We start from the raw sequence: 12,665 nt of genomic DNA, 5'->3' as shown, positions 1-12,665 counted from the left end.
CTGTAATGACACAAACAACATGCACACATTATATTTACCAACCAGTATCAGTTAATATGTACTGTGCCATGGAGGAACCACTTGTGTATCTTACCTTGGATCCTGATGACACACAGATCCATACTGTCTGTCTTTACCATTTAACTGAGGTGTGCTGGAATGCCTCGGCCACTTTACCCACACAGCTAGAGTACTCTAGAAATGAAACCACAAAAAAGGGGTCAGGATTGTGCACAGCCTCCATCTGTCATTGAATTGTAAGGTCTAGGAACACAAAGAAGACTTGGGTTTGTTTACACACCGAGCATTCCTCCTCTGAGGTTTGGACGCAGCCGGAGCGATCGTTCCGCACACAGCAGGCAGAGTTGCGCTCGATAGCTCTCTTTTCCCTGATAAGATCATGCACCTGTTTGTCCTGCCGCATGCATGGAGAGTATTTGGCCCCCAAGTGGATCAGAGCTTCCTGTCGATGGATAAAAGGGCAACAACAACAAAACAAAATTAAAAACATTGTATTTATTTAAAGATATTTACACATAATCATTGCTTGTATTTTTTATTTTCTATCGAGGGAAGAGCGCTCACCGAACCCGGCCCGATCCAAAAGTTCTCCTGCTGTACAAACTTGACATTTTCATATACACCTTTGTTTCTTAAAACCTACATCAGAAGGCATTCAAATCACAAAGAGTACAATCAATATAAAAGGAGCCATAATGAAATGAAAATATTGTAAAAGCGTGTTAATAACAAGTCATTACAACTGAGCTGTTACTCACAGAATCAACTGTCTCATGTTGGGAAAAGCCCACTGGTGCAATACCGTAGATGCATACAGCCAGGATAGTGATGAGCAAATGGACAAAGGTGATCCAGTATGTAAAAAAAGGCCTAGAGGAGACAGAGAGTGTCTATCATCCATCACTGTCATCCACTGAGGGAAGCAGGAGAAAGCGTTCATTAGTCAGATCTGTGGAGAGGTGCAGTACCTGTGGTCATCCATGTCCTCTATCTGCCTCTTGACGTAGCTGTCAATGCGCTTGCGGTAGGTTCGATTTGTGAGCTTCCCTACCATGCCCAATCCATAAGGCCTCTTCTCTCTGGCAAAAAGCTTCTTGACAGGTACAACGATGCGCTGCCCACGGCGCTGTCCGGTAACACTCACCACCTCCTGCCGCAAGGGCACCTTTGGTGGTCCTGGAGTTCCTTCTTTGGCTTTACGCCACCCTCGCTCCAGAGGTCTGGAAGAGTTAACGAAGGAGACGATACTTGATTACTTTTAAGGATTCAGAGGCATGATCCGGCTGTATCACAGACAGGATCAATACTACTCATATTTTTGTCAGAGTGGTTATCAATAGCGCTGAGAAACACAATCGTTAAACTCTTATTTTTAATGTTTACACAGCCACAGCATTAAAACCACAGAAAGGTGAACTGAATAACATTGATCATCTTGTTGCAATGCAATGTTCTGCTGGGCAACCTCTGGTCCTGGCAATCGTGTGGATGCCATTTGACATGTATAATGTTGCAGACCAAGTACACCCCCTCATGGCAGCAGCACTTCCTGATGGCAGTGGCCCCCTGGCAAAAACTGATCAAGAATGACCCGAGGAACATGACAAAGACCTAAAGGCATTGACCTCGCCTACGAATTCCCCAGATCCCAATCCGATTGAGCATCTCCAGGACACGTCCATACCCCAGAGATTCTGTGTCCATGCCTCAAGAGCTCAAAGCCAAATCTGATCCGTGGTGGGGCCTAGGATCTGCTGAGGCATCGACACAGGACCTCTGGGTGTGTCCTGTGGTGCCTGCCACCAGGGCGTTGGTGGTGAATCCTCTGAGTTTTGTGGGTTGTGAGATGGGATATTGTGCAGGCCCCCCCACATGCTTGATCGGATTGGGATCTGGGGAATTTGGAGGTCAAGTTGACGCCTTGAGTTCTTTGCCAAGTTCCTCGAGCCATTCCTGAGAAGTTTTTGTGGGGTGGCACGGCTCATTGTACTGCTGGGAGCGGGCACTGTCATCAGGAAGTGCTGTTGCCATGAGGAAGTGTACTTGTTCTGCAACAGTGTTTGGGTGGTGCGTGTCAAGTGGCATCCACATGAATGCCAGGACCCAAGGTTTTCCAGCAGAACATTGCATTGTAAAGATCTGATCAATGTTATTCAGTTCACCTGTCTGTGGTTTTAATATTGTGGCTGATCAGCGTATATGTGTTAACCAAATCACTTCATACTCTGACATTATGTGCAAATCTCAGAGTGACAAAGTGTTTTCCAGTAACATGTATCGTGTGAATCATTATTTTAAAAACGATGGTATCAGCACCGCCTGAATGACTAACACTGTGGCTACGGTACAGTGACTTACAGCATGAGATGACTTCTCTCTAGCTCTGTCTTATCTAGGGCGCTGCCTGTCAGCTCTGTCTCGTCCTTCTTGCCGCTGGGCTCTGCCTCCTTCATTGCTGCCTCAGACGGCGACTCAAACACCTCATCTGTGTACGTGGACAACTCCTCATGCATCAGAATATCCTAGAAAGAACATTGTGGACAGAATTAAGTGATCCCTTAGGTTTTTTAAATACAAATTATTATTTATTTAAAAATAAACAGTCATACAGAAACGACAGCATAACAACACTGTTGTTCGTCTTGTCTTACTCTGGCAAAGAAAGATGTGTCCAGTTCATCAGGAAAGTCGACCATGTCCTCGTCTATGAAGCTGGCAGGGGTGAAGCTGCGTCTTTGGGCTCGTCTTAGAGTGCTCTCCCGTATCGAACGCCCCTGGGGATCACAAACACCCGCAAAAACATTTCTGCATTAATAGCTATAATCGTTCTATCATAGCATATTACGGTGTAATACAGTAGCAACAAAGTACAAAAAGATCCAAGCACACAAGTGATTTGGTACACTTATTTTCCTGTATATTTATTGAATATATTAGGGAAGACCAAGTACACCATTGTCTGTATCTGTTAGAATTTAACCAACTAAATACAGAACCTTCTCAGAATTAAGCAAGAGTACAAGAGTAAAATACTAAACAAAACTATCTACATGAGGACTTTTCTTCATCACAATGACGATACTTGTACCTGTAAAAGTATATCATCCATACCAGATACTCCTTTCATCCAAGTATTCGGTTTGAACCTAGTATATGTTATTCATGCAAGCATTGTTAAAGTTTGTAAGTGATGTGTTCATTGGATTTCACCCCATCCCGACTCACCTTGACCAGCGCTGCTGCGGCCCTGAAGCTCATCTTTGCCACAGACTCCCTCTTACGTCGACGAGGCAGTCGGTTGAGTCCTGAGCGGGAGCTGGTGAAGGAACAAAGCGAGGCGGCTCCAGGGGTGATGGGGGTCTGAGGCACGCTGTAGCCATCCACTTCCTCCACCATACGGAAGGCTCGCCCTCGCGCCAACGGGTCCACAATCTGGAGACCAATGAATTGAAGAAGTGGTGGTTAGAAAGAGCAAAATACTATCAAGAGACAGTCGGCTTTTACCTTGAACAGACAGACATTGAACACATGCTGTAAACAAGGCCAATTTAAAAAGTAACAAAGAAAAATGTGACAAAAATGTTTGGTCATGGGTGCCCTGGTTGATATAGTCAAGAACACCAGTTAAAGAATGATCATTTGTTTCTTTCTTCAGGTTAAATTGCACGACTGTCCACCATTTGCATTAAGTAATTTAGTTTAAAAAATATGGATTCAGCTAAGAACAACATTTAGCAAAGCAACCTATGCATTCCTTTACCTTCTGCATGCCATGTTGTGAAGAGGGCACATAAAGAGGAGGTGGAGTCTCCGTGCTGGTTAATGAGATGTTGTCCTGGCTGGGCAGGTCCATCTCTCGGATCACCTGTGGTTTGAGCTTTCCGTAGCGTAGGCTGCAGTGGCGCAGGCTTTTCCTCTGCCATTTCTGGGTGGCATCACCATCCTTGCTGACCCCAAACCAGTCTGCCGTTCCCCTAACACCACAAACACGGACCTTTCAGCTCTGGGTCACCAAACTCACACACACACACACACTTCATTTAAATGCTAACCGGCTTGGTGAGACTTGAAATATAGAGGCACTCACTAACTCTCTGTATATGGAGGAGTGGGTCTGCAAACATGTGTGGGACTGATAAGACCGCTATTCCCAGGATGTAAAAAAAGTGCCCTAGATAGTGCAAGTAACAGGCAGAGTAGAGGGAACAAGCCTGGGCATGTTTACATCCAGACACAGTGGGAAAGACAGGTAGCCAGGTACACACACACTGAATGCAAAGTGGCGAACTCTGTCAAAGTCTACATGTTCAAAGAAAGAGAGGGCAAGAGGGGGATTTACTGAAGTTGTGATGCTGCAAATAATATCCAATGTATTCATATTCTACTGATCCTAATTGACACAAGCAGACAGAAAATACAATTAACAGAGAATGAGGGATATTTCTGAGTTTTTAATTGTGTCCTATTCCTGCTCCCACTCCACCAGACCTTGATGAATATACATACAATCACGTTGTTGAAGTTGAAGCTTAATAAGTACCAGAACAAACAATGTTACTGCACCCTGAGGGCAGGAAGTGGAAGTGGAAACATTCTTCAAAGGAGAGTTCAGGCAAGCTAGCTGTTTCTTCACTAATTACCAGCTGCAGAGTGAATGTTCACTGCAGTTTGGTTTAAATCTATTTCTCACTGGCTCAGCTCACTCTCTCTGTCAGCGGTTTTAATGGCTGTCTGCTTCTCTGCTCTCAAAATATGTGCCAGTGACAAGATTGTACGGCTCATATTCTAGCATATGTGTGTCTTTCTTCCCCTTAGCAACCTTGCTTTCTATAAGTATGGTTGAATGTTGTCTTTTTCTAATCAGCGTCCGCTAGAGAAGCCTTTCAACAGCCTCAAAACGCTGGCTCACTAACAAGTGCCACACAGAAGCAACAACCTCTTGCGATGAATGCTGTCTGACGGGCTGGGTCGTTACTGAAACTCTGAATAAAGAGGAATTTGCCACAGGAAAACGACAGCTTTTGGTTTCAGGTCGTCTTATGACTCATTTAAAAAGAAATCTTTATGACTCACAGCTGCAACAGCTGGTGGCTGAGTGAGAAACAACTCTTCTTGTAAATCTTGTGACATCTGGAGTGAATAAAAATCTAAATGTTAAATTAACATTGGCAAAATAGTTAACACAATATGTATTAAAAGGTCCAATGTGAAGGATTTAGGGGGATATATGGGCAGAAATGGGTTCTAATAAATTAAGTACGTTTTCTTTGGTGTATAATCTCCTGAAAATAAGAATCTTGTTTTTGTAACCTTAGAATGAGCCGTTTATATCGACATAGGGAGCAGGTATTCGTCCATGTACATCGCTGTGTTGCACCACCATGTTTCTACAGTAAGCCAGAATGGACAAACCAAACACTGTCTCTAGATACTGTGAGAATTAAACTGTTTCAGATATTCAGAATTAATATGTATCATTTATATTTAGCCTTTACGATTATACTGTGCAACATTCCTGTGCAATTTGCCTACTTACTGTGCAATAATATTTTTATATTCTTATATATCTACACTAAACACACTTCCACACTTCTAACTACATGTCATGTGTGTATCACAATTATCCTGTGCATCATGGACATATAGTGTATACAGCATTTATATTATTTTATTTTTTAATTCTATCTCACTTTTAGTTTTGTTGTGTTTTTATCTTGTTTATCACCCAGTCACTTTTTTCCTTTGCTTTTGTGAATTTGTCAGAGTTTATCTTGTCTTATACATACACGCATAGTATAGAGTATACCCACTTATTTCCTCATGGTAAATAAGTGAGTACACACACCTGACCTGATTCCTGACCCTAACACCTGCCGTCTTGTGAGGTAGGGGACTTCCTGCCGTACCTGAGCAGGGTTCTGGAGAGCGAGTGGTGTTTCCTGATGCTGCGGCGAGCAGCCCGCTGCCCTTTAATGGGAACCGTGTTAATCCGCTCAAAGTGCACCCTTCTGCTGCTGTGACCAGGCAGAGCAGGGCCAGGAAAAGGGACAGAGGGAAGGAGAAGGAAAGAGAAAAGACAACAACAGGCAGTGAGAAGGAAAAGTGCAGCTGGACAGTGCTGTAGCCATCATGCAGACAGAGCAAAGCAGCCTGTTAGGTTAAGACTTGGTTTTCATTGAGATTTACAACATTAGGAATGTTATTACCGGGCAGATGATAGAAACAGACATGCAATTTAGGAAAAGGTATGGAAAGCAGAAATACTGTTAAATGGAAAAGTTATTTTTTACATGCCATGTGGAACAGGCTGCTAATGTCCTCCATTTAAATCCTACATCTTATATAAGCATGTGCTGCTTATATAACATACTGTAGCATTTTGCACAATCTGCAAACTCAAAACACAAGCTGTAACCTTTCAGATGTAAAAAACAACATTTGGATGTTTATCTGCAAAAGAAGTTCCTTATATTCCAATCTTGATGCATGCTACAACCCACATATATCAAGACGCGGATATACAAACCCTGTCTTTACCTCTTTATGGTCTGTGTGATGGATGACTGGCGTTGTAAGACAGGCCGCCGGGTGTCAAACAGGTCGCGAGGAGGGGACTGGAGGTGAGAGGTCTCCACTGGCATGCTGATACTGCGCAGGAACCCCTGCCTCTTCACCGGCTACATGGGAAAGGACACACAGAAAAAAGTGTGAACACAAGTCTTGAAAAAAATAACAAATGTGATAAAACAAAAAAAACAAAAAGGGGATTCAAGTGAGAAAGAACACCTGAACAAAAGTGGGAGGCTCATCTAGCGACATCTGAGCCGTGGGAATGTCCAGTCTGAGCCAGGGAGGTTTCTTCCTCTGCAGGCTGCTGGTACTCTCCCGCCGTGGTTCAGCCATGTTCTCTGTCCCACCCTAGGCCTGCCAGCTACACAGACAGAGAAGAAGAAGATGACGCTATCATGAGTCCCAGTGAATCACATGTAATCTTGAAGGAATACGTCACCCACAGAAAGATCACTTGATTATCATTACTCACCTCATGTTACATTGAATTTATAAAGAAAACACTGTTTCTCTTGCATGCCTCGACAGTGAACTTTAAAAATGGAAAAAACTCGTGATGAATTTGAGTAAACGAGGGTCGCGTTTGATGACAGCAAAACTATATCAAAACATCTGTTTACCAACTCATGCAGCTTAATCCAAGTCTCAGTACTTCCCAAACACATGCATTTTCACTTAAAGCATACAAGCGCATGCATTTGAACTTTGCTAGTGAATTCCACTGATCAGAATTCAAACGCACACACTTGCACAGGCGCTTTACTCACACTGTGCGTGAGACCGTTTATGCTTAAGTGTTTTATATCGATCCAGAAACACCTGTTGATCCGGAAACTGCACCATCCCAACATTCCCCCCCGTCTGATCCATCTCATCCACAACTTCCTAACTGACAGACTGCAAGCAGTGAGGGTGGGCCCAGCCACATCCCCTGTACTCACGATCAACACCGGAGCTCCACAGGGATGTATGCTGAGCTCTTTCCTGTATACTCTCTACACCAATGACTGCACAAGCCCATCACCTACCACAGCCTATCTGAAATATTCAGACGACACAGTCATTCTTGCACTTCTCTCTGACAATCTCTCTGCTCTGGATTGTCACAACACAGTCACACACTTCACTCAGTGGTGTATGGACAACCATCTTCATATCAACGTCAATAAAACCAAAGAAATAATGATCATCCCCCCCTCACCTCAGCATCCCATCATCATTGGCAATCAAACAGTTGAAACAGTGGACAGTTTTAAATACCTGGGCGTAACTCTGGACAATAAACTCAATTTCGATCAGCACACCAGAGACATACAAAAAAGGAGCCAACAAAGACTGTCAGCTATCCGAAAACTCAAAGGACTCTATGTCGCCCCGCCATCTACTACTACTACTTCTGTACCAAAGCATCATTCAACCAATCCTTCTGTACTGTTCCACATGTTTCTTCACCATGCTTTCTGTCACCAATCAGGCCAAACTGACACGCGTCACACACACCGCTTCCAAAATCATTGGTCTTCCCACACCCAACCTCACAGAGTTAAATAACAGCTCCATTACACGCTTTGCAAAATCAATAGAACAGGACACCACACACCCACTCAACCAATACCTCATCCCATTACCCTCAGGGCGCAGGTACCGAACACTCAAATTTAGGAAAGCTTGACTCGGGAAGAGCCTGATCCCAGCAGCCATAGCTGCACTGAACAAGAGATCCCGTTGACTCAAAGTGTCCACCTCTGTAAATGAACATGTGATGTTTTGTGATGTCTGTGCCTGTGATATTTGTGATCGATCTCTGTAAATGTACAGTTAGTGGAAACGAATTTCCCTCTGAGACGAATAAAGTGAGTCTAAGTCTAAAAAGAAACCTTCGAGCTGCATGATAGTTTGTAAACCAAAGTTGTAAATATAGTTTTGCTGCTGTTAAACGCAGCCCCCTTCTACTCCAGTTCATCAAGAATTTTTTTTTTCCATTTTTGGATTCTTCGTTCACCTCGGCGGCGTGCAAGAAAAACTTCTGTTGGAGCCATAATGTCATTTTACACAAGGTACACATGCAGTTATTAAACTGAACACAGGGCGGAGCATTCATGTGTGAAGGGCATATCTCCAGGTAATAGGAATCAGTTGCATGGAACAGGAAGCAAACAGTTTTTGACTGTGTTATGGAAGCATGTCGAAAAGCATAAAGTATTGGCGTGTAAACTGGCGTGATTACATATGGACGATGCTGTCGCCCTTCTGTGTGATGGTGAGCATGTGTATATTGTATTGAGAATAAATGGATCGCCAAATCCAAAGAGATAAAGCACACTGGGCATTGGTTTATTGTTAGCCCAGAACACACGTCCAGAACAAGTTCACCCGTTCACCCCCAGTGGCTTGTTCAGATATTTTATTTTGTTAACAAGTCACAATTTATATTCACAAATTCAATGTTGCATGGTATGAGTAAGTGAAATACAAATGATCATTTTGTGGGTGATTTTGTGCACAAAATATAAGGGTATTATTTTCAGCTGTAAACATGACGGTCAGTGATTTTGTGCTGCAAAGTTGTTTCACAAGAGGGTGCTAAGGCGTCTTACAAGATTCAAGCATGGGCGTTCACATATTTCTCTTCATTTGATAATAAAGGGGAAACCACTGAGCACAACCTACAGCTGTTTACCCCTTCCCCAAAACAGTTCACAGAGCCATTTAAAAAAAAAAAAAAGGCAATAAATATTCTCGCTGGAGAGTGAGGAAGTTTGCGGTCTTAAAAATAATCCCTTAATTCTACAGTTAAAATCAAATGTAATCCCTCTGTGCGGTTTAAAGTTGCTCTGCTGCCAGCAGCCATTTATCAGGGACTAATGACTGTGTATGCGTTCCCATGACGAGGCCTGGGGACCGAAGGAGGTGCAGCAGAGCAAACCTCACCATCAGACAGCCTGCCTGTAGCTACAGCCTTGTTATCACCGAGACCTCGTTTTATTGTCCCACCATCTAACCTCACTCCTCTGGGCCTGCTTCATTTCCTGTCATTTACTTAAATCCCGCTGTTCCCATGGAAATCGACTCCTTTAGAAGCAAACAGGCATCATTTGCACTTTAAATGGTTAAGCAGCATCCCACAAAAATGTGTATATGCATAGTTATGCATTCGTCATTGATTAAAACATTCTTTCACTCTGCAGACATGAGGAATGCAGGCTACAAAATAGTGACCACCTCTGTGCAAAGCACAAATGTGTAAACTTGCGAAAGAGGGTGTCTCCTCAGCTACGGCGCTGTTACAAAACCAAATGAATTTGAAGAATCCACCTCCCATCCCTAAATTATTTCTGATTCACCAGACGGCATCGTCACACACTCAGTCTTAACGTCGCATCAGAGGCTTTTAGATTTCGAGCAGTCACAACAGGTCACGTCCTCCCGTCTCTTGTTACACATCCAGCTCCTTGGCAAAAAAAAAATGTCCACGGCTTCTGGTGACCACATCTGCTTCCCATTGCCATTTCAATGCACCGCAGGCTTCTGTTTTAGCCCAAGTGATGATGGGAAGTGTTGTCAGTGGGCTCCAGCAGAGGCGGAAGGAAAACCTCAGACTGAGGGCAGCAGGGGTCATCACCAATGTGTTAATATTTAAACACGGTCTAGCTGTTGTTGACAGATATTTCTCAATCCACCAGTTCCCAGAGGGACACTGGTATAGTAAATATATCATACGCTGACATTTCTACCATGATATTTATTGAGCGTGCTACAAGAGGCAGAAAAACTGGATTAGATGTTTATAAAACAGCAGTGTGCATTGTAAGTTGTTACAGCGGGCCTTCATCTTTTATTCACTGTCAGCCTGCAAGGTTTTGTCCTTGTGCGCCTATTAGGCTTTTACATCGGATGTTGTCTGACCTCCAGTGACATTGTCTGGACTATGATACCAGATTAGCAAGGACCAAAGCCGGCTGGAGCAGAGTCAGAGGCTGCCAAGCGTGGGAAACAGAGAGAGAGATGTGTGCACGAGGACCAGTAAACAGATGCAAAGTGACGTATTTTTTGACACATTCTGTTTCACTCTGCTGTACTTTTTTTTTAGATCGCTAAAAAAAGACTGCAAAGTCATCTGCGCTAAGAAGAATCATCACAAACTTTCTCTCTCTAACGGACCAGCTACTAACATCAGGGAAATGCAAATCTAGTATCTCTGCTTGTGCACAACAGCCCTCTCTCTCGCCCCGGGCTAGAACACCCGACATTTAATTACTTTCACCATTAGTTCAAACAGCGGGGCTCCTGATATAGAGCAGATCAGTGAAGGGAGGGGGCATCAGCTTCAGGGTTGCAGATTGGAACAGACTGGAACTGAAAGCAGACAGCGAGGGAAACCTAATTTTCCTCCACGCGAAACATTGTTTGATTGCTTAAGCGCTGGCCCCTCCTGCTTTAACTCCGTTTACCCTGAATCCTGCGTTGATGCTGCTCTGCCTCCAGAGAACGAAGGAGGGACGGGCGGAAGCAAACTAAACAACTCTCATTGTTCCTGCGCTACACTTCTCCTCCTGCTTTAGGCTTTTTTTCCTGCCGACTGTCTCCAGCTCCTCTCGTCCTTACTTGCATGTGGCCTCTCTGTGTGAGTGGCTGCCATTTACAGGCAATTACAGCTTCATAGTTTCTTGATGCCGGCTGTCTACTTGCTCGCCAGATTAAGCCCACACAGACAGACTAAAAAAAAAAAAACATTCAAACTATGTAAATGAAGTGAGAGGGTGGCTGAATTATTTCACAGCTTTAAATGACAGTGAGTACTTTGCATCTGCACCTCAAACAGCAGCAAAAAATGTTTTCTGATCATCCCAAATACACTTTAACAAACAGATGTGTTAAAGTAGGCTGCAGAAGATGCCTGCATTTAAACTTTTTTGCATCTAGATCTTGAAAGAAATTACTATTTGTATGGTTTTTCCACAGCCAGGCACTGCAAGCGTTTTTCAGTTCAATGGGACATGTGATTGACCCACTACTGCAACAGCTACAACCCTTACAGTCTGTGGTGTGGTGAAATCAAGCATGATGTATTCGACATGTTTCACATCTCACACATTCATTCATTCATTCATTCATATCTATTTAAGTGTCCCGCCATTTCTGCCCATTCCCACGTGGGATTATAAGACACTTTTACATAACTGGCATCTTCCGTTCTCACATGTGCAGAACAAAAACATGTGGAAGACATAAAAAAAGACAAAGACACAACATCCCAAAATGAACTACCCATATGAGAAACCAACACACATTTACAAACTATCTTGATAAAGAGCCCCCTTTCTATTTTCCAGTGTGAACAGATATCGCAGACGTTGCACATCCTCCATTCTCACAAGATCAATATATGTGTTCATCTTACTGAACAAAGCACTGCGTAGTTCACAATAAAAAGGACAGTAGAATACAAAATGGAACTCATTTCCTGTATCGTTTTGACAGCAAATTGGACAGATCCGCTTTTTTCTTACACATTAACATACTGTCTAGTTTGAACAGTCAGGTAAAATAAAATACCAGTTCTCTGCTGAACGCTTCCATTCATGGATACTGAACCAAGTAAAGAAATAAAGGTATCTAATGACGTACTCTGTTGATTTTGGTATTACTTTAAGGGTACTGGTGTTGGTACTGGTATCAGCCATGCAGCTATTGTTATGGTTTTCCATTAGCCCACTGATCAATGGGTCGTAAGAGCATTTGGTCACAGCCCAAGGTAAACCTCCAACGTTCGACAGTCAAGCCAAGCCAAGTCCCCTGGAAGTCTGTCTCCCTATTTCTCTCTTGTCCTCCTCCAAAGTCAACATGGCAGCTGAACTGGCATGGGCCTGTGACTCGTGTCTCAGGAGGAGTTGAGCTGGAACAGTTGGCATAGTCATTGCTCAGACGCAAGCACGGCTCTGACAGCCACCGACTCATTTCTCACTGTGAGCGGAGCGCTCTGTCAGTCATCTCTCCATCGAGTGATAATTAGAAATCACTGCACAGAGAAGTCAGGACTCAAGGCCGGTCCCCGCCTGTGAAAGACGAGTCTT

General features: G+C 43.6%; 1 protein-coding gene across 2 annotated transcripts in view; it reads right to left on the bottom strand.

Moving 5' to 3' along the window:
• The window catches only part of rhbdf1a (rhomboid 5 homolog 1a (Drosophila)), a 41,918-nt gene that overhangs the window by 7,640 nt on the left and 21,613 nt on the right, over window positions 1-12,665 (bottom strand). The window contains exons 2-13 of one of the 2 annotated variants that reach the window (XM_050069806.1): window positions 6,808-6,952; window positions 6,559-6,698; window positions 5,928-6,035; window positions 3,782-3,995; window positions 3,247-3,453; window positions 2,673-2,795; window positions 2,380-2,543; window positions 990-1,241; window positions 780-891; window positions 586-660; window positions 302-463; window positions 95-195 (exon numbers count right to left, since the gene is read on the bottom strand). In XM_050069806.1, the coding sequence (XP_049925763.1) occupies window positions 95-195; window positions 302-463; window positions 586-660; window positions 780-891; window positions 990-1,241; window positions 2,380-2,543; window positions 2,673-2,795; window positions 3,247-3,453; window positions 3,782-3,995; window positions 5,928-6,035; window positions 6,559-6,698; window positions 6,808-6,924 (1,775 nt within the window). In that variant the 5' untranslated portion in view covers window positions 6,925-6,952. The remainder of the gene's footprint in view (window positions 1-94; window positions 196-301; window positions 464-585; window positions 661-779; window positions 892-989; window positions 1,242-2,379; window positions 2,544-2,672; window positions 2,796-3,246; window positions 3,454-3,781; window positions 3,996-5,927; window positions 6,036-6,558; window positions 6,699-6,807; window positions 6,953-12,665) is intronic. The other variant, XM_050069807.1, reaches the window with a different exon arrangement.

Source organism: Epinephelus moara, chromosome 18 (assembly GCF_006386435.1).
Source record: "Epinephelus moara isolate mb chromosome 18, YSFRI_EMoa_1.0, whole genome shotgun sequence".
NCBI lineage: Eukaryota > Metazoa > Chordata > Actinopteri > Perciformes > Serranidae > Epinephelus > Epinephelus moara.
Note: the sequence above shows the minus strand (reverse complement) of the source record. Positions and strands in the feature narration are given on the sequence as shown.